The sequence below is a fragment of the Polypterus senegalus genome, chromosome 3, assembly GCF_016835505.1.
Source record: "Polypterus senegalus isolate Bchr_013 chromosome 3, ASM1683550v1, whole genome shotgun sequence".
Taxonomy (NCBI): Eukaryota; Metazoa; Chordata; class Cladistia; order Polypteriformes; family Polypteridae; genus Polypterus; species Polypterus senegalus.
Window position 1 is genome coordinate 40272470 of NC_053156.1, and position 21880 is coordinate 40294349.

The following is a 21880-nucleotide window of genomic DNA, read 5'->3' on the forward strand; positions in this document are numbered from 1 at the left end:
CCACAGAGTGGGACTTTATGAAAGAGTGGCCACTAAAAAGCCATTGCTTAAAGAAAAAATATAAGAAAATAAGTTTGGAGTTTACCCCATAGCATGTAGTGGACCAAACACACGGAAGAAGGTTCTCAGGTCAGATGAGACTAAAGTTGAAATATTTAGCCATCATGGGAAATGCCATGTGTGGTACAAACCCACCACTTATGATCACCTCTAGAAAACCATTTTCACAGTGAAGCATGCTGATGTTAGCATCTTGATGTGGGGTTGTTTTTCATCTGAAGGACAGGGAGACTGGTCAGGGTTGATGGAAAGATGGATGTTCTTAAATTCAGGGCAATTCTTGGGGAAAACCTGTTTCAGGTTTTCAGAGATTTGATACTGACATGAAAGGTCACCTTCCAGCAGAACAATGACCCTAAAAATACTGGTAAAGCTATACTGTAGTGGTTTAAACTGAAATATTTAAATGTCTTTGAATTACCTAGTCATAGCCCAGAGTTCAATCCAATTGAGAATCTGTGTCATGGCTTTATGATTGCTGTACACCAACGCAACCCATCCAACTTGAAGGAGTTTGAGCACTTTTACCTTGAGGAATGGGTGAAAATCCCAGTGGTTCAATGTGCTATCCTCAGCACAGCTAGAATTGAGGCAATTTTTTTTTTTTTTTTTATAAATATCTTATGTCACAATAAAAAGTAAGCTGCACCTTGAAAGAGGTGGGCATGTTGTGTAAATCAAATGGTGCTAACTGTATCCAAAAGTCATTTTAATTTCAGCTTGCAATGAAACAAAATGGACAAACACCTAGAGGGATGAATACTTTGACAAGGCACTGTAGCATTTTCTGTTTTGGGATATTAACAGCACTAATTACAGATTTACAGTGATTGCCAAGGAAATGTGAGATTATTCATGTTTTGGCTTCCATTTCTAGATAAAATTGACATAGTTAAAAAGACAGTTATGTATTGAACGCTATGTGCCTTTTCCTAAAGTGTTGAACTATAGATACAGTATTTGCTGCATAGAAAATAAAACTGAAAATTTAGTATAGCTGGTTTACCTCTGCTAGAGAAGGATCTTTTGTCATCGGATGGTTTTGTCGGTATACCTTCCAATCCAGTAAATTTTAAGAATGACAATAAATCTGGTTTACTTATAGGATGATGTATTTTTTTTCCTTTTTTTTTTTTGTTCACTCTAACTTATTAGCCTTTGTAATTGTGAGATTCTTAAGGTGAACACAGGCAACACAGTCACATTATCCTCCTCTCAAAATATGCACAAAACATATTTTTATTTCTGATCTCGCAACATAATCAGATAAAGTTAGCAAAAACTGTAGCCTCTTATTTCAGTTTTTTTCCAGGGTCAAAGCTAGAAAAGGGTTGGATGAGTGTCAGGAACCTAAGCAGTTCATAATTCTGGGACTTGGAAAATTAATCAGCTATTCTAGAACTATCACTAAGCCTCCCTTATCATGGAACTAGTTGATGTTTACAATAATAATAATACATTTTATTTATATAGTGCCCTTCACATGCTCATGGCTTAGAGAAGTTAAAAAAAGAAGTCCTATCCAAAATGATTAGCTTTCAACTCCTCAATAATTAGTTTTTCATTGACAAAATATGTTGCTACAAATGCTTATATTGAGTGCATTAATATTACACCTGCAGTTGCAAGAACACATTGAACTGTCACACTACAGTAAAAAAGAAAATTTTTCGCAAAATGTGCATTATTGTGCACACCATTCATAACAGAAACAGAAATAGTCACACAATTCTTTTTATAAAAAAAAACTATATGAGAAATAATAAGGTACATAAATTCAAACAAATTTACCAATACCCCATAATACTCAATGATAAATATGAATAATTACATTAATGATGATAAAAAAGAAACACAAACAATACAGCTAATGAATGTGGTTAAATCTGCTGTCTAGGAAAAATCATTATTTTATTTTTTTTAAACTTTTGACAGTTAAATTTTCACTTTGCAAATTATCAATTTGGATTCATCATTGTGATTGTGAGTACAGCTAGATGTGTGGATGTAAGGAAATGCAAAGTTGATTTCTCAGTTTGTCTAAACAGATATACTGTACTTGTGATTGTGTAGTTCCTGTTTAGTCACTGGTGGTTCATGTCTCTTGTGAACGTGGCCCGGACATGTTTCACCCACAAACACGTTTATTTACAAACTATTTACAAAGACAGTGCACACAAACCCCAAGTCCCCAAAGTCCTGGCCAAACAACACCTTACCTTTCTTCTTCGGGCCGCCTCCACTCTCGCTCCTTCTGCCTTGTCCTGCTTCCACCCAACTCCAGCTTCGAATGAAGGGAGGCGGCCTCTTTTATCCACACCCGGATGTGTTCCAGGTGTTTCCCGGCAATCACCCGCCAACACGCCCCTGTGTGGCGGAAGTGCCGGCTATACTCCCAGAAGCTCTCCGGGTGTCCCTTCTTCTCTTCCCCCCAGCACTTCCTGGTGTGGCGGAAGTGCTGAGGTCCAGGGCTCCAAAGGCATTGGGGTGCCCCCTGGTGGTGACCATGGGCCCCTACAGGGTTGGGCCTCCAAGCCCTCTACCCGTGGCCCCCAAAGCAACCAGGGTGGCAGCCCCCACGTGATCCAGGGCGGGCGTAGACCCTCTTCCGGTCCTTCAGGGCGTCCCGGCCGGGTCGTCGTCCCTGGCATCCCTGACACTCTGTTAAACTGATCATGGATTGAGATGAAAAATATATTCCTATGTGTCCCATATACCAATCAAAGAAAACAGTAAATCTTAAGTCCATTTAAAAAAAATAATTTTTGATCTAAAAATACTAAAAAATAATAAAAAAAATAATAGGGGTGAAAACACCAAAGCAGTGTCATTGTCTGTTTAAAACAAGACACCTATACCATGACTTGTGTTTTGAACACTGCCAAATCTGCTTTAGAAGACTTGCTATAAATATTGTAATATTTTATGAAAAATGCTGACAAAACCACCTCAGGATAGGAAAATGTTTTGGCTTACCATTAAATGTGTTCTGATAAAATGAGTCAGAGATGATGAGCTACCTATTTAGGGCTGAGGTAATCCCTGTGTCATAATCAACCAAACTCCTTCATTCACAATAATACATGTGTTTTCCTTGTAAGTGTAAATTTAATAGTAGTGTTTGAACATATTACAGAAAAAATATAACATGTAGTTGCTATGATTTATTCAATCCAGTTATATTTTACATTGTATTGTGAGTAAAAATCTTGTTTTTTCTGAATGTTGTAATTGTTACCATTTTTATCAACTTCAGCTGGGTGGTTTGCTCCCCCAGCACTGATGAATTTGATGGTGAGAATTCCTTCATATCTTAAATTTTCATAGCTCCTTGCGTGTATTTAATGGGTGAGAATTAATGATTATTCAACTTGGTCTTGGGGAAGACTTTAGAGCTTTCTTCTTATTTTTTTCTTTGGGGTTTGTTGTGGAAATGTTTGCTCATTTTGTTTTTGCATCACTATATAAGGAGCAAAGTTGCATCAAAACTACAGTTCCCAGGGCTGTGGAGTTGAAGTCAGAGTTGAGGAGTCGGAGTTGAAGACAATTTTGGGTACCTGGAGTCGGGGTCGGCAAAAATGTACCAACTCCTAGTAAATTTAAATTGTAATGAAAAAAAAAATATAGCAAGTTCAAATGTCACATTTCACAAACAATAGTTATAATTAAGTACTTCTCTGATGTAAGAATAAAGCCCAGTGCATAGTTGTATTACTACTAGTGTGAAGTTCAGCTGAGCTATTATACAACCTGACATTCACATATTGTAATCTGGATTATGGTACATTACAAAAAGTGTTTTTATTTCAGATATAATGTGTGTAACAAGTTAATTTAAGTGTAAACAAGTTTAATGATGTAGGTGGAGGTGTGTGTTATGGTCTAATGTGTGTTCAGGGGTTCTTGTCTTTTGTTTAAACTGGCCAATACGGTAGACAGTTGGCTTCCTAGCCAGTAGTTCTGTGGTTAAATGACGTGTATGCTGCCTTCCTTCAATCAACATGGAAAATACATTAGCATATTAAATATAGAGGAGTCGGGTCGGAGTCAAAAGTACCAGAAAGTAAGGAGTCAGAATCGAAGGATTTATTTACCGACTTCACAGCCCTGACAGTTCCACTCTTCAAGCTGTTAATAGACATTAACAAAGACATAATACAATAAAGTGACCCAGTAGGTTTTAAGCAATTCTTCATAAATTGTCACCTGTTGGCTTTTTTATTTTTATTTATGTAAACTACTTTAAAGTGTAATTTTAAAGGCAAAATAAAAGGAAACTAAAATGTGGACTTAAAGCTTGGTTTACACTCTTACTAGTGCAGTACCATTAGCCATGTTCAACTTGTGAAATGCCTGAGATTTCGCAGTCTTTAAATATGATAAACGTGTAGTACAATCCATGCACGTTAATTCTTAAGATTTCTCAGATGTGATGTCTCTTTAACATTCAGTGAATGCAAATTTTGCCTCAAACATTATAAACTAGTGATTTATTGATGAGACTTAACAATGCGATATTACATTTAGTTAATAAATGCTGCTACAATTATTTATGTGTGATTTTTTTTTTCTTTGTCTCAATGTTATCATGTTTTTAGGTTATTAATGTGACTAATCACACCTTATGATATATGGGCTCAATTTAAAGCTTGACAGGTCTGCTTGCCTTAGACACCCTGGCAATCTGGCAGCATTACTCCTTGTAAATTGATGTTCGCTGGCTACATTTTATCAGTTCGTAATTAACTTGTATTTTATAATGTAGGATGTAACAAAACATTGCTGCATAACTTAATATATTAAATGAAAATCGTTTTGGTTGTACTCTACTCACTGTAGAGGTCAGCTTCTTACTTTTTGACTTGAAAGCCAATACTAAACAAAGTTGCTTCACTCATTTTCTTGTAAGCAGCTAAAGAAGTAGGATTGGCAAAGCAAGACATACAGTATTTGAATTGTTAGCATTTAGAATGCTTTTTGGAAATACAGTACCTATATTAGATACACAGATGAAAACACTGCATATTAGTAATACTTTAGTTTATATAAGTATGTTTAAGAATGACCCTTGAAGAAAATGTTTCAATTATTACATACCCAGGTGATGCAAAAGTAGTTGGGTTATGACACAGACAATAAGAAGCATTAGAATGGGCCCATATATCATAAAGGGTGAATTTCTAATTTTATTCCTTGTTATTTATCAACAATAATTTGTTTGTAGCACTTGATTTGAAAAGCAGAGTATTGAGTTTGTTTTTTTTTTTATTTATTCTTGTTGTCTTAGTATCTCCAAGGAAAATTAGTGTGTTGAACATAAAAGACTGCTTCATCCTGCTCTAAAAACATCTGGCAGAGTGGTGGATGGAAAAAAAATGTGCAAACACCTTTCCGCCAAAGCTGGGAATGGTTAGTAAAGGAAGACCTTACTGTAACCTGTGCTTCTGGATCAACAGCAGTAAAGCCAACAGCATACATGATTTTTAAATGATACATGGTAAATATATTTATTATCAGTCCATACTTAGATAGTTAAAAATCTCTGTGGTACATGTAGTTGCAAAATCTGCATGGACCACAGAGTGATAAGGTAAACATAATGGGGAAGAGAATTAAGAAAAAAATAGAGTAAAACAAATAAGCAAACAACAATCATTGTGAGTGTAGCAAAGTAAAATTAGGTAAGTCTTTGTGTTTTGCTAGAGGCTTGCGAGAATGTATGCTTTACAGAATGTTCTAGCTCAGGTATAGGTATAAGTGTCCCATCCTCAAAATTACAATTACAAAATTAATTGTTAACAATTACAAAATTAATTGTTAGATCATGTAAGTCTGACCACAAAATAGCTTGATATCATAATTTTTTAAAAGCCACACAGAATACTATTTTATTTAATGCCTTTTTTAGGAAATATCATTAGCAAACAAAAAAATATTTTTGCTGTGATCTAAAAGTGCCAGCTAGGGATGAATTACACACAGAATGAGGAACTGGGATACTGCAGGTCTTAAGTTAAGCTGTACTTGCAAAGCAACTGCTGGAAAGCCCCTTCCTCCCTTACAGTACATCATCCGACATGACATTTGGCTAGCTTCTTTTTCTTGTGTTAACCACAACATTGAGAGCTTGAAGTATTTTTTGCTTATACAATGATGAACTTAATTTAAAAGGAAAGGTGTATCACATCATAGAAACAAGCCAGAAATTATTTGGTACAATTTTTGTAGCAAGTATGATTTTTAAGCTGTTTCTACTTTATTCTGTTGAACTCTGTTACTTTTCAGAATCTCTGTCTTGGTGCTTAGATTAATCATTCAAATAGCTGCATACTGCCTATTATTGTCTGCACTATTGCATAGCATTCTACAGACTTGCAGATATTACAGTGTTAAAAGAAAAATATCATGGTACTGTGAATTTACACTCTTCCTGCAGTTCTGTATTACATTCACAGGAAATACTATAGAGGGTTAGAATGCTTAAAGGCACTCCCAAGCCATGAATATGGGCAGTCTGAGGTGTTAGAGGTATGCCAGTCAAAGCCTCTACTAATTAGGTTTTGTAGAAAAGAAGAAGTGATTGATGTTGTTCAAGTTGTGGCACAATGAGGAACTTCTTCTACTGTAATTTGTATCAGGATAAATTGGTTAACCATGATGACTATAATAGAGTATTTCAGTTTGCAAATGGAAGTAATAAAAAGTGAGTAGTGTTTTCTTTGACTGTAAGCTATTGCATGTTTACTGAGCTGAGGGAGATAATAAAACATAGGATGGCACTACCTTAAAAAAGCACTGTCAAACATTTTTTACACTGCACAATGAATGTCATATTTTAAGATTATTTCAGAAAAACTAATATGTATAAATAAAGAGGATTACACTACTGAGAAATAGGATTGAGATTATTAAAGGGAAATGTAATATAATTTGAAATATTTTCGCAGTCACTGAAGCAATAATTTATTGTTTAGCATTATAAGACCATTCAAACTAATTAAATCTTAAAGCACATGTATTTTCTGCAGTACTTTAAACTACTTGGTGTGAAGTGAAGCTTTTGTACACAGTTGGGGTTTGGGGAATATCCAGTTACAAAAAAATAAAATTGTAATCTAGTGTCAAAAGAAGGAAAATCTCTAAAGTTAATTTAGGAAATTCCAAGTTAATTTTACTTAATTCTTTTACTTTTATTATTTTTTGCCATTGTTATGGTATTTGTATTTAACATAACATTGCCATTTTTGTGAATGCATCCTGTGGATTTTGCTCTTGCCCTGGTTATGGTCAGTGTTTTGTATTTAATTATTTAACTGTCTTACTGTGTTACGTAATGGGTCCCTGACTGTCTTGAAAAATCCAGTAAAGCAAAATGTTATTAATAAAATATGAAACTGAATATGAAGCAGCACCTAAACTTACTATTAAATAGTCTTTTTTTCCCCTTTTCAGAGTAGTATTAATGTCATCATCTTTGTAATGCCCAACTGAAGCCATAATGTCACTGCCTGATTCTCAATCTCAGGAAGGAAGGCCTCGTCCCCCAGTGAAACCAAAACCTGCGGTACTTTCAAGAGCTGGAATCAATTGCTCTTCAGACATCAATCAGAAAGAGGCAATACCAACCATGCCATCTCGTTGCCTTCCCAGCCTTCCAAGTGGAAAGCATCAAAGCTTTGGGACTGGAAGAGGAAGTGTTGTGCGAATTGAGAGAAAACCACCAAATATAGGAAAAGTTCAAAGAATTGTTAATCAATTTTGCCAGCAAGAGAAAGAAACTGGAAAATGTCCAATTGCTCTTACTAAGCCTGAAAAATCTGGCTGGGGTACATCATCTCTGTCAATACCAAGGATAATGCATAAAAAAACCCACCTAGTCAGTTTTGAACAGATGGAAAAGCCAAACGAAGAAAATGATGACCAGTCCTTATCTAGCTGCGAGCAAGGAAGTCGTTCTGGTAAGTCATAACTGTAATATCTGGTTGGATATATCAAACATAAAACCAAAATGTTCACTTCTTGTCATTTTTGTTAAGATGTGATGAATAATTGTGAATTCTACTCAAGATAAAAAAATAATGCATTCTGTGGTTGCAAACTGAAAAGGTAACTTTGTATTCATGCAGAAGTCTTGGTGCCATTGCCAACTTACACAAGGGGAATAAATACAAATTGATCGTTTCTTCTTTTGTGCTTATTTCATTGTGCTTTACTTTTTGATTTTATACTTGTTGTTTGCTTCATTCTTTTTATCAGACTGGAAACCTTCATTTATCTTTTTAGAAAAGGATGCAGAGGTTTTGAAAGTTCCCAGTTTGATAGCTTTCATAGGTCAGTCCTTTATTTTATATTTGTTAGCTTTATGAATGTTAACCTTTTTGAGATTCATATGATCTATGTCAGTTTTTGCCAGAGATGTCTGAAATAATGAAGTGGCCTTCTTTTTGCATTTAATTCTTTACATTCAAAAAGTATTATTTCCATAGTTTGACATGTAATGATTTTTGATCTTACCTTTAGCATTTTTTTCTATTTTGCTTCCTTTGTTTTCAATTGACTGGTGATTCAGTTATATTGTTTTTAAGAATCCATTTACATGTAATATTTTTTTACAGCTGTTTCTTCTTTGGTTTAAAAGCTATTGATGTTCTCCTCATATTTCTCTTTTTGTTGATCTACGACCTTTTGCTATTTTTCATATTACCATTGTTTTTACTTATCATTGACAACAACAATGAACACATTGGACTAATGAGTTGTATGCATCCTTGAAGCGAAGTCTAATGAGTAAAATTGTAAATTCAGCTGCAAAAGTAACGTTTAACACAGGGTAACCCTTTCATAATCTTCTCTTTAATTTAGTAGTTTGTTTATAATGTAGTATTAACAAAACATTTAAAAATTAGGTCAGGATATTAGAAAATGGATAAATGGGTTGTAAAATAATAACAAAGAGAACAAGAAGGATACAGAAAAAGTAAAATGTGGACAAAGCAGTTTAATATATAAGGCAATAACCTGTAATCATTTTTGTCCAGATACTGACATTGTATGTACAGAAAAAGACATTATTCAAAGAACTGAATTTATATCTAATTTATAGTTTTTGAAAATGGATGAAGTCATGTTACATTAATAACATGTAAATGAAACACAACATATGGAGATACATTAATTCTAACTGCCTATAAAAGTAATGATCCAAGTTTTTTGATGGTTGTCCAGGCTGTTTTTATACAGTATATGTGAAGAAACATAATCTAACTATACAGAAACATTTACATCCAAATAAAACTATAAAAGATACTTTTAAGATAAGAGACTTTTTCCTCGATGATGCCTTTTTATGTACATATTGCAGGTGAAGTTCACCACCAGGAAGTATGCTCCATTTTTCTCTCCCATAAATGAACCCAGTTAAACATGAAACAAAAAGGAAAAATGAACTATAGTCGGTAGAGCTATGTCAAATAAATATACAAATGGGAGGAGTACTTGCAAGCTGTCATATGTGCAGCAATGAACTACACTTTGTTTTGTAACCAGGACAAAAAAAACAGGCAATAGAATTCCTAAGAACTTTGTTTTAGACCTCCTGAATTTAAAAAAGAGAGAGAGTTAAATGAATGAAATATGTAAGATATACCATAAATACAGTGAACAACCTAACACCACATTTTATGTGTCTGCCAAATTTTAGACCTTACAGTCCTTTCTGTATTTTATGTGAGACAGGTCAAAAAGAACAAAAGAATAAAATCATTCAGACCCTATGAAAATTATAAGTCTAATTTTGATAAATACAGAACTTGACTCCTCCTCTTATGGAAAGTAAAAGCATGCATTAGTTGGAACATTTACTCACACTCACTGTGACCTTTAATAAATTGAGCTGAGTATAGTATTTACATATTAGAGAGCTGCCAACTGAGAAGTAGACTTAAAAACTGCCAGCCTAGAGCTGGAAGAAGAGGAAGACATTATTTTATTCATCCAATTTGATGTACAGAATCTCTGGAGTAGTGCAGTACTTTTGATTGCTTAATCAGATGTTGCAGAATGAACAATTCATAGAAACTAGCAATGTTTGGCAGAATATGTTATATACAGCCATGGTTAGCACCAGGACTAGATGACAAATGAGCCACCAGTAAAGCAGGACACAAAAGATAGACAAGTTGAGGAAAAGCTTTATGAACTACCCTGTGTGAGTGGTGGAAATTTTTTGAATTCATTGGCATTCAAAAAGTACTGGAAACTCAGTACAGTGCAATAACTCTTTGATGTCACAACCACTGCTATAGCCCTAGGTGACCAAAGTGTGTTGTCTAGGGTTGACTTAGTTAGAGAAAGATGCAGAAAGTGGATGGACAATATTAGAGAATCTCTGAAGAGGTAACTGGAAGGTAGTTCGTATTCTGGGTCAAAGCGTCAGTGTTAAACATAAAAATAAAATAAAAATCTGGGAATCATTTCTGTAGAGGTTGAAAAGAGAAGGACTGAGCAAATAAGACCTGAATGTCTTTGGATTGTGGGAGGAAACCGGAGCGCCCGGACGAAACCCACGCAGACACGGGGAGAACATGCAAACTCCACGCAGGGAGGACCCGGGAAGTGAACCCAGGTCTCCTAACTGTGAGGCAGCAGCGCTACCACTGCGCCACCGTGCCGCCCAATCAATTGATTGATTTATCATATCACAAACTAACATTACTGGATTAAGTACAGTTTCTAGTAAAATAGCAAAAAACAATACTTTCTAGCCAACATTTTCTAGTCAGCCTTAGTGTGCACTTATTTCATAGATAAAACACCTGAAATTACTTAAAAGTAAATACAATGTTGTATGAAAATCACAGATAACTTTTGTAAAGTACACCAACAGTGCGAAATTAGAGCCCATATAAGAAAATGAGGATTTAATCCATTCTTGCACATCTGGTTTTTTATGCATTTAATACTGCCCAGTACAGAGTGAATTTTTTAAAATTCAGTTTACAGTACTTACATTTTTATGAATGATCTGCCACAATATTGTATTGTAGTATAGGGCACTGTTTATCAAACACATAATTGTGATTGCAAAAAAAAAAAAAACTCCTAATATAATAGTTCTTTATGACCACAAGGCCACAAGTTACTTTCTTTTAATTACAGGAAACAGTACATTGATAGCCTTTTTTTGTGAATGATGAACAAATATATTTTATACACACAGATTTTCCAACAACTTAAATTTATCACAACAATGAAGAGATCCTCTGTGAAATACACTATATACTCCATAATGAACATTTTATTAAGGTTCATGGAAATTATGTATGTGGCATCTTTATACTTAAAGTAAGTGCCCATTCTGCCATGATTCTCTCTCTCTAACTCTTTTTCTTTTTCAATCTACTTTGTAAGTGTGATGGTTGAAATGTAATGCTTACCTTCAAAAGGCACAAACATATTTAAAAAGATTCAGTGGTTTAAAGAAGCAGGAACTGGTAAAATTGATATGCATATTGGAAACTCTTGTCTGTTCAGCACGTGTTGGTGCAGTGCCTTTGTCATAGTTATCGGCTAGATGTGCAGTACAATGCCGTACTTCTTTTTCAAAAAAAACAGTACCCTTTATTTTAAACTTAGTTTTCATTGTTACTGTGGAGTTTATAATGGCAAACTGATCTGCTCACAACCTATCCGATCAAAGATCTCCATGCTTGCCAGTTGCAGTATTTACCAATAAAGAGAAAAATACACTGTGTGCCTTATTTTTAAAAAAGGGCTATATGGAGATATCACAGTACTATAACATTCTGAAACTTCTTAACCCAATTCAGGATCATGCAGAGCACAAAGAATTTCTGGCAACATCAGGCAGAAGACATGAAGCATAACTAAACAGGGTGCCAGACCATCACAGATGCCACTCACACACTCACCTACTGTACAGTCACACTCACATAATTCAAATTTGAAGTGCCAGGCAACCTAATATATACATTTTTGAGGATGTTGATAGAAAACTGGAATACTTGATGGATGACCTACACAGACAAGGAGAGCCTTGGTATGGGAAGAAAACCTAGGACTCTGGACCCCCGAGGCAGCAGCATTAACAGCTTGTTTCCACTATGATGTCCAGTCACAATATTATAATTAATCAAAACAAAGCAGGCTAACACGAGGCAAAGGTAGCCTAAATGATTCAGGTGCTATTTATGCTCTACTTCTCTCTAGGTTGAAGTATTAAAGGCTATGCCCCAGTAATGAAACAAGGACTTTCAAATAAACATTATTTGCACACTATCCATGTGGTGCTGTCTTCAATAAAATGCAGCTTGTACACTCAGTAAAAGGTAAAAGAAAACAGAAGTGTAAAAGAATGCTTCTGCACGCAACCCTCAGTGCATTGTTACTGGCCAGGAAGCTGCAGTCTTTCAACAAATTTTAAATATCCAATGATTTTTCTAAAAGAAATATCCAGTTAACACTTATATGTCAGTAAAAAATTAGTTAAAAATGACCATCCATACTTTCATCACTAGTCCTGGATGGTTGGCACCCTTGTGAGTTGTGAAATACAGGACAGATTTATTCAATAAGACGCATGAAGGAGCTGTGAAATAGGTAGGATGTGTATTATTCTATTGCAGAGCCTGAGATTTCAAGCTCAAAAAGAGATAAAATGGGGACAGGAAGGATATTGTAAAGCAAGAAGCCTGAACAAAGTCAACAGTATATGTTAATGAAAGTAGAGCATTCCCTCATCCATTCATTTTTGTAACTCTCTTGATTCATTTGTAGACTCTCTTGGAGCCAGAAATTGTTTTGGCCACATAAGATATGAAGCAGAAACCTATCTTGGATATCTGTCCATCACAGGGCTCACTAACATACTGTACCCGTACACATCTGCACAATTTCAGACAGGGAGGGCCAATCTTGTAGTTTCAGTGTAACTCCATGTATTAAGGAATGAAAATGTATGTATACACCAAAGTTAGTTAAATGAATGGAATAGAAGGCTGTGATGACTCCACAATATTGTGGCAGGTCATTCATAAAAATCTAAGTAAACTGAATTTTAAAAAATGCACATCTGTTTTTTTTTATGCATTTAATACTGCCCAGTACAGAGTGAAAGAATGGATTAAATCCTCATTTTCTTATATGGGCTCTAATTTCGCACTGTAGGTGTACTTTACAAAGGTTATCTGTGATTTGCATATAACATTGTATTTACTTTTAGGTAATTTCAGGTGTTTTATCTATGAAATAAGCGCACACTAAGGCTGACTAGAAAATGTTGGCTAGAAAGTATTGTTTTTTGCTATTTTACTAGAAACTGTACTTAATCCAGTAATGTTAGTTTGTGATATGATAAATCAATCAATTGAGATTGCGGGCGGCATGGTGGCGCAGTGGTAGCGCTGCTGCCTCGCTTCCCGGGTCCTCCCTGCGTGGAGTTTGCATGTTCTCCCCGTGTCTGCGTGGGTTTCCTCCGGGCGCTCCGGTTTCCTCCCACAATCCAAAGACATTCAGGTCAGGTGAATTGGTGATTCTAAATTGGCCCTAGTGTGTGCTTGGTGTGTTTGTATGTGTCCTGCGGTGGATTGGTTCCTGCCTTGTGCCCTGTGTTGGCTGGGATTGGCTCCAGCAGACCCCCGTGACCCTGTGTTCGGATTCAGCGGGTTGGAAAATGGATGGATGGATAAACAGTAAACTGGAAACATTTGTGCTTTCATTTAAAGAGATCTATTTACATATTGTAATAGTTACTTTCTTTTGTGCTGATGTTGCCATTTTTATGCATCTGTAATGTCATGATTTTGAGCAGGATGTAAGGTTGTGATAACTTTATCTTAGAGAGTTGTTTCTTTAGGGCAGGGAGCCCATTCAGCACCTTCCGGGACAAAGCCTGCTGATGTGATATGTCAGTGACTGGAAGAAAGGAAGATTTTTTGGAGGAAAGCTTAGAAACACTGATTTATTTTGGTATCTTGGCAACCGTGGATATGATGAAGGAAGTAAAGATATGTGAAGATGTTTTATGGGGTAGAAAGGTTCAAGAGAAAATAGTAGGTAAAAAAGAGTCAGTATAATACTAAGAGAGAATTTTTTATCTACCTGAAAAAAGGAATGGAATTTTACTATTTAGGGTAGGTGCGCTTTTCCCCATATACAGAGATGGAGAATAGAGTCGAAGGTTGGCAGGTTGAGTTGGAGTGGTTTGAGCTGGATGAGAGACAATGGGTATCAAGTAAAGCAAAGTTGGAAGTAATGAGAGCACTGGTTGAAAAATTCTCCAAGATGCAGGCAAAACCTTCAGGAAGATAGAACGCAGAAATAATTGAAAAAAAAAAAAAATCCTGCATAACATTTTTAAATCAGTTCATATACAGTGGTGTGAAAAACTATTTGCCCCCTTCCTGATTTCTTATTCTTTTGCATGTTTGTCACACAAAATGTTTCTGATCATCAAACACATTTAACCATTAGTCAAATATAACACAAGTAAACACAAAATGCAGTTTTTAAATGATGGTTTTTATTATTTAGGGAGAACAAAAATCCAAACCTACATGGCCCTGTGTGAAAAAGTAATTGCCCCCTTGTTAAAAAAATAACCTAACTGTGGTGTATCACACCTGAGTTCAATTTCCGTAGCCACCCCCAGGCCTGATTACTGCCACACCTGTTTCAATCAAGAAATCACTTAAATAGGAGCTGCCTGACACAGAGAAGTAGACTAAAAGCACCTCAAAAGCTAGACATCATGCCAAGATCCAAAGAAATTCAGGAACAAATGAGAACAGAAGTAATTGAGATCTATCAGTCTGGTAAAGGTTATAAAGCCATTTCTAAAGCTTTGGGACTCCAGCGAACCACAGTGAGAGCCATTATCCACAAATGGCAAAAACATGGAACAGTGGTGAACCTTCCCAGGAGTGGCCGGCCGACCAAAATTACCCCAAGAGCGCAGAGACGACTCATCCGAGAGGTCACAAATGACCCCAGGACAATGTCTAAAGAACCGCAGGCCTCACTTGCCTCAATTAAGGTCAGTGTTCACGACTCCACCATAAGAAAGAGACTGGGCAAAATCGGCCTGCATGGCAGATTTCCAAGACGCAAACCACTGTTAAGCAAAAAGAACATTAGGGCTCGTCTGAATTTTGCTAAGAAACATCTCAATGATTGCCAAGACTTTTGGGAAAATACCTTGTGGACTGATGAGACAAAAGTTGAACTTTTTGGAAGGCAAATGTCCCGTTACATCTGGCGTAAAAGTAACACAGGATTTCAGAAAAAGAACATCATACCAACAGTAAAATATGGTGGTGGTAGTGTGATGGTCTGGGGTTGTTTTGCTGCTTCAGGACCTGGAAGGCTTGCTGTGATAGATGGAACCATGAATTCTACTGCCTACCAAAAAATCCTGAAGGAGAATGTCAGGCCATCTGTTCGTCAACTCAAGCTGAAGCGATCTTGGGTACTGCAACAGGACAATGACCCAAAACACACCAGCAAATCCACCTCTGAATGGCTGAGGAAAAACAAAATGAAGACTTTGGAGTGGCCTAGTCAAAGTCCTGACCTGAATCCAATTGAGATGCTATGGCATGACCTTAAAAAGGCGGTTCATGCTAGAAAACCCTCAAATAAAGCTGAATTACAACAATTCTGCAAAGATGAGTGGGCCAAAATTCCTCCAGAGCGCTGTAAAAGACTCATTGCAGTTATCGCAAACGCTTGATTGCAGTTATTGCTGCTAAGGGTGGCCCAACCAGTTATTAGCTTCAGGGGGCAATTACTTTTTCACACAGGGCCATGCAGGTTTGGATTTTTTTTCTCCCTAAATAATAAAAACCATCATTTAAAAACTGCATTTTGTGTTTACTTGTGTTATATTTGACTAATGGTTAAATGTGTTTGATGATCAGAAACATTTTGTGTGACAAACATGCAAAAGAATAAGAAATCAGGAAGGGGGCAAATAGTTTTTCACACCACTGTAAATACGGATTGCACCAGTGTTGTTCAGTTTGCATGTCATTCAAAAGCACAAGTTCTGTTTAAGATCTTAATTTTGTTTAGGTGAAAAGTGAATAAAACCACACTTGATGACATGCTTCATGTTTTTGTGAACTTTGTAAAATTATGACAGTAGAGGGTAAATTAAATGTTAAGTCATGCTGCTTTATAAAGGCATGTCTTATAATGAAGGGTATGTTCACCAAGACAGTGAGATTTACATTAGATTTAGGGGAGCTGAACTTCGCTTTATATTGAAAAACTAGCAAAATACCCGTGCTTCGCAGTGGAGAATTAGTGTGTTAAAGAGGTTATGAAAAAGAAAAGGAAACATCTTATAATTTAACGTAACATGATTGTCAATGTAATTTTTTGTCACTATTATGAGTGTTGCTGTCATATATATATATATATATATATATATATATATATATATATATATACATACACACACAGACACACATACATATATACGTATACACATATCTACACATACACATATCTATATATATATATATATACACATATATATATATACAGTATATATGCATATACATACATACATATATATATATATATATATATATATGTCTATCTACATATATATACACTCACCTGAAGGATTATTAGGAACACCATACTAATACGGTGTTTGACCCCCTTTCGCCTTCAGAACTGCCTTAATTCTATGTGGCATTGATTCAACAAGGTGCTGAAAGCATTCTTTAGAAATGTTGGCCCATATTGATAGGATAGCATCTTGCAGTTGAAGGAGATTTGTGGGATGCACATCCAGGGCACAAAGCTCCCGTTCCACCACATCCCAAAGATGCTCTATTGGGTTCAGATCTGGTGACTGTGGGGTCCATATTAGTACAGTGAACTAATTGTCATGTTCAAGAAACCAATTTGAAATGATTCGAGCTTTGTGACATGGTGCATTATCCTGCTGGAAGTAGCCATCAGAGGATGGGTACATGGTGGTCATGAAGGGATGGACATGGTCAGAAATAATGCTCAGGTAGCCCGTGGCATTTAAACGATGCCCAATTGGCACTAAGGGGCCTAAAGTGTGCCAAGAAAACATTCCCCACACCATTACACCACCACCACCAGCCTGCACAGTGGTAACAAGGCATGATGGATCCATGTTCTCATTCTGTTTACGCCAAATTTTGACTCTACCATTTGAATGTCTCAACAGAAATCGAGACTCATCAGACCAGGCAACATTTTTCCAGTCTTCAACTGTCCAATTTTGTTGAGCTTGTGCAAATTGTAGCCTCTTTTTCCTATTTGTAGTGGAGATGAGTTGTACCCGGTGGGGTCTTCTGCTGTTGTAGCCCATCTGCCTCAAGGTTGTGCGTGTTGTGGCTTCACAAATGCTTTGCTGCATACCTCGGTTGTAATGAGTGGTTATTTCAGTCAAAGTTGCTCTTCTATCAGCTTGAATCAGTCGGCCCATTCTCCTCTGACCTCTAGCATCAACAAGGCATTTTCGCCCACAGGACTGCCGCATACTGGATGTTTTTCCCTTTTCACACCATTCTTTGTAAACCCTAGAAATGGTTGTGCGTGAAAATCCCAGTAACTGAGCAGATTGTGAAATACTCAGAACTGCCCTTCTGGCACCAACAACCATGCCACGCTCAAAATTGCTTAAATCACCTTTCTTTCCCATTCTGACATTCAGTTTGGAGTTCAGGAGATTGTCTTGACCAGGACCACACCCCAAATGCATTGAAGCAACTGCCATGTGATTGGTTGATTAGATAATTGCATTAATGAGAAATTGAACAGGTGTTCCTAATAATCCTTTAGGTGAGTGTATATACTGTATATAGCAAAATCCCCGCGTTTCGCAGCGACGAAGTACTGCTTTTAAATTTTTATTAAGAAGAAAAGAAAACATTTTTAAACTGAGGGAAAATATATCAATAACTATCTGTTAAGGATCTGTTTGTATACCACGTTGTCAGTTCAGCACTCCGGTTGTAATATGACCAAGCTGTGCACTGAGCTTACTTTTGAGAATGCAACATATAGTTGTCCAGGAGAAAAGCAATGTTGCCTCAAATCAATGGCAACCTTTTGTAGAGTCTGTCCCTGTGACTTATTAATTGTCATCGCGAAGCAGAGCCTTACTGGAAATTTGAGGCATTTGAATTGAAATGGGAGATCAGAGGGTATATCGGTGATGCGAGGAATACATTCAGAGTGTGGTGCTCTGCTGTTTTTTTGTATAGCTGCCTTCACACAGCTTCTCCGCTGCTTTATAAACGAACGCCATATAAGGCTTCGCGGTTCTGTACTGTTTTATTGTTCGTTTATTACGATTGCTATAGTTATTGTGTAGCTATTTGAGACTTACTTTACTGTTCAGGTACCCATTTCCTTTATTTAATCCGCGGCTTGTACGCTATTTTTTGTTCGTTTATTACGATTATAGATATTTATTGATTCCCTTCTTTAGCTGACTGCCTGCTCATATAAGGCGCTCCGCTGGTTTTTTGTGAAGCAGCCTTTACACAGCTTCTCCGCTGTTTTATAAATGAACAACATATAAGGCCGTCCTTTTTCCTTGCTTCGCCAAGGAAGCTGCTTTTTTATTTAATCCACGGGTTCTCCGCTGTTTTATTGTTCATTTATTACGATTGTTATAGTTGTCTTTATATAGCACGTTGTCAGTTCAGCACTCTGGTTGTAATATGACGAAGCTGCGCGAGCTCACTCTTGAGAATGCAACGTATAGTTGTCCAGGAGAAAAGCAATCTTGCCTGAAATCAATGGCAACCTTTTGTAGGGTCTATCCCTGAGACTTATTACTTGTCATCGCGAAGCAGAGCCTTACTGGAAATTGGAGGCATCTGAATTGAAATAGGAGATCAGAGGGTATAACGGGGATGCGAGGAATACATTGAGTGTGGAGAAACTCTAGAGACAGCGTGTGTATTAACTTTTTCTGTAAGTATTAGGTGGCAGCGTGACGAAGTTGCTTCCGCAAGACCGCGTTAGCTGTGGAGCTCAGCTCAGAGAATATTCTTTTCCTACCTTGTCAATTGTGTAATGCGTTTTTTGAACAGGTTTGATGCATGGAAGTGATCACTCGTACTGCGTTCAGTTAGTTCACGTGAGCTGCTCTCTTGTGTGATGTTGCGATGTCCATGGCTTTATTTAATGTTAGCGAAGACCCGGCACTTAAAAGTTTCTCGCTACAGCAATTTTAACTCCGTTACAAAGTGATCCAAAGTCTCGTTTATACCTCGTGTCTTCTCATTAAACTTGCATCTCGTGAATAAAGTATTCGACGAAGGCATGACAAACAGCAGCGGGAGCGTGTCCATAAACTTAGTTTAAACTTACGATTTACACCGTGCTTTGTTTTCACAGTAGCTGCACTTATGAATAAACTTGTATGCGTTTTTCTTCAGCACTGTTTGGGAGCTCTTCCTTCTTTTCTATGTACTGCGTTCACAGTCAGTTTACGCGATTATGTAGGGGCTGTGATGATGTGACACGCAGCTCCGCCCCCCACGGTCATCGAGCTAAAGTCCATTACAGTATATGGAGAAAAATAGGTTCCAGTTATGACCATTACGCGTAGAATTTCGAAATGAAACCTGCCCAACATTTGTAAGTAAGCTGTAAGGAATGAGCCTGCCAAATTTCAGCCTTCTACGTACACGGGAAGTTGGAGAATTAGTGATGAGTGAGTGAGCGAGTGAGTCATTGAGGGCTTTGCCTTTTATTAGTATAGATAATTACCTAGTCATTCTGCACTTCTAATGGTTATAAAACAGGAATGTGGATAGCTATCCCTGGAGCTGGTTATTCCGGTTTTGACAGCATATGTTTTCAAAATAGACTTCTGTTCAGACATTTTCATCTAATTTACATGCATACCTAACAAATAATTTTTTCTGTCTCATTATTTTAAACAGCTACTGGAACAGGAGATATGTTTGTTATTTTGGGTGTGTAAGCATCTACTTGGTTTCTCTCATTTAGCATTATATCAGAATACCCTTTGAATAGTATCTTTAATAATTCACACTGAATGCAGAAATGCTGCCTTAAATAACATATTTAGAGTAACAGAATAATCACTAAGAACGTTGTAATTTGTTTGGGCATTAGAATGCCATTGGGCACTTGCAGACTGTTACAGTACTGTCCAGTGTTTACCTAAATCTGCAAATTGTGGTCAGCAAAAAATTCAGAGAAAAAAACTCTCAAATACAACAATGTATAAACAAAAATTACTAAATTGAAATATTGAAAAACAGATAATTGTTCTTTAAAAAAGAGTGGTGTCTTTTATTTCTTATAAATGCTGCTTTATTTGCTTGTGCTCCATTTAGCATTAAAGACATTAACTGTACTCAAATCCTGTATTTTCCCAAGCTCCAGCATGGCAAACTTTGCACATTCAGTGGCATGGTTCCATTCCTTCAGCCATAGTTGACAGTACACATCAAAATCAGTGTTCCTCTAAAGAAAAATTATTAAATAATAGAACAGGTTTTTGCACATAACATTGTATATTACAAATTTTAGATCAATATGTAATTTATTAATTTGTGAAATATTTGATGACTATACTATTAGAAATGATACTTGCAATGTTTAAATGTTTCACATTTCCACTCCCCATTGTATGACTTACTGTAAGCTAACAAAAAGTAATTAGAAAGTCACTTAAATAATTATAACAATTATGTTAAACTCTTTTAAATTTACATAACCGCTGACCATGCACATACTCTACACATATTCCTGGTGATGAATTTAATGTGGGTTGGTTTTATGATGATTTATTCCAGGTCAAACAAAAGACTAAGTGGTCTCCTGATTGTCAGACTCCTGGTCTCATGGAAATTTTATGATAACCATTTTTTTTTATTATTGTTTTGTATCACTAGGAAAATAATATGCATATAGATCCACTGGAGTTGTCGAAGTACTGTATACACTTCTTCAAAACATGGATCTTTATGCCTGAAACTTCTTAACGTTTGTGAAATTTGCCAGCTGTAAGATTAAAACAAAGAATGTCTTCCATCTGTAAAGACTAAATTGGAACAAAACTGCTTTAAAAATGCTCTGAATCAGCCTGGCCATTGACAGAGGGAGAGGTTTGTCAAAGGATGCATGATTAAAGTGTGAGATATTGTGTGTCCAACAAAAAGCAAGCTTTATTTAATGTAAGCCTGAGCAGAAACACTGTTGCTGATCATGTATGTGAACTTGCCACTAATCTACAACAGCAAGTGATGGAAAAGGGAAAAGATTTCATTGCATATTCCTTTGCTGTGGATGAGAGCCATGACATATCTGATACTGCCTAGCTGTCAATATTACAGTTACAGAAGAACTTTTGGGAATTAAATCAATACATGGCACAACAACAGGAAAAGAGAAATCTGAAGTAATGTGTAAATGAAATGATGTTGCCTTGAGACAAACTGGTCGGGATGACGACAGGTAGAGCGCTAGCGATGTGCGATGAAAAGAGTGGATTATTGAGCACCATTCAGGAGAAGATGTGGGAGGAGAATTGCGAAGGAGAACTGACAATTTATCAAAGCATCATACACCAGGAATCTTTGTGTGGTAAGGCTCTGAAAGTGGAGCATGTAATGAGCACTGTAACACAAGCAGTTAACTTTATAAGAGCCAAAGGTTTAAATTAGTGCTTGTCTTTTCGGGAGGAATTAAGTTCAGAAAATGGTGATGTGCCCTATCACACATAGGTGCAATGGCTAAGTCAAGGTAAAGTGCTGAATAGATGTTT

The 21880-nt window shown here is 36.5% G+C and overlaps 1 protein-coding gene across 4 annotated transcripts in view; it reads left to right on the top strand.

Annotated features, from left to right (window-relative positions):
• arhgef15b (Rho guanine nucleotide exchange factor 15b) overlaps nucleotides 1–21880 on the top strand; it is a 125021-nt gene that overhangs the window by 26902 nt on the left and 76239 nt on the right. The window contains exons 2-4 of one of the 4 annotated variants that reach the window (XM_039747008.1): nucleotides 5348–5557; nucleotides 7513–8018; nucleotides 8317–8391. The exons of 1 other annotated variant lie outside the window; for it this stretch is intronic. In XM_039747008.1, coding sequence (XP_039602942.1) covers nucleotides 7559–8018; nucleotides 8317–8391 — 535 coding nt within the window. In that variant the 5' untranslated portion in view covers nucleotides 5348–5557; nucleotides 7513–7558. The remainder of the gene's footprint in view (nucleotides 1–5347; nucleotides 5558–7512; nucleotides 8019–8316; nucleotides 8392–21880) is intronic. 2 more of the 4 variants (XM_039747011.1, XM_039747010.1) reach the window with 2 other exon arrangements.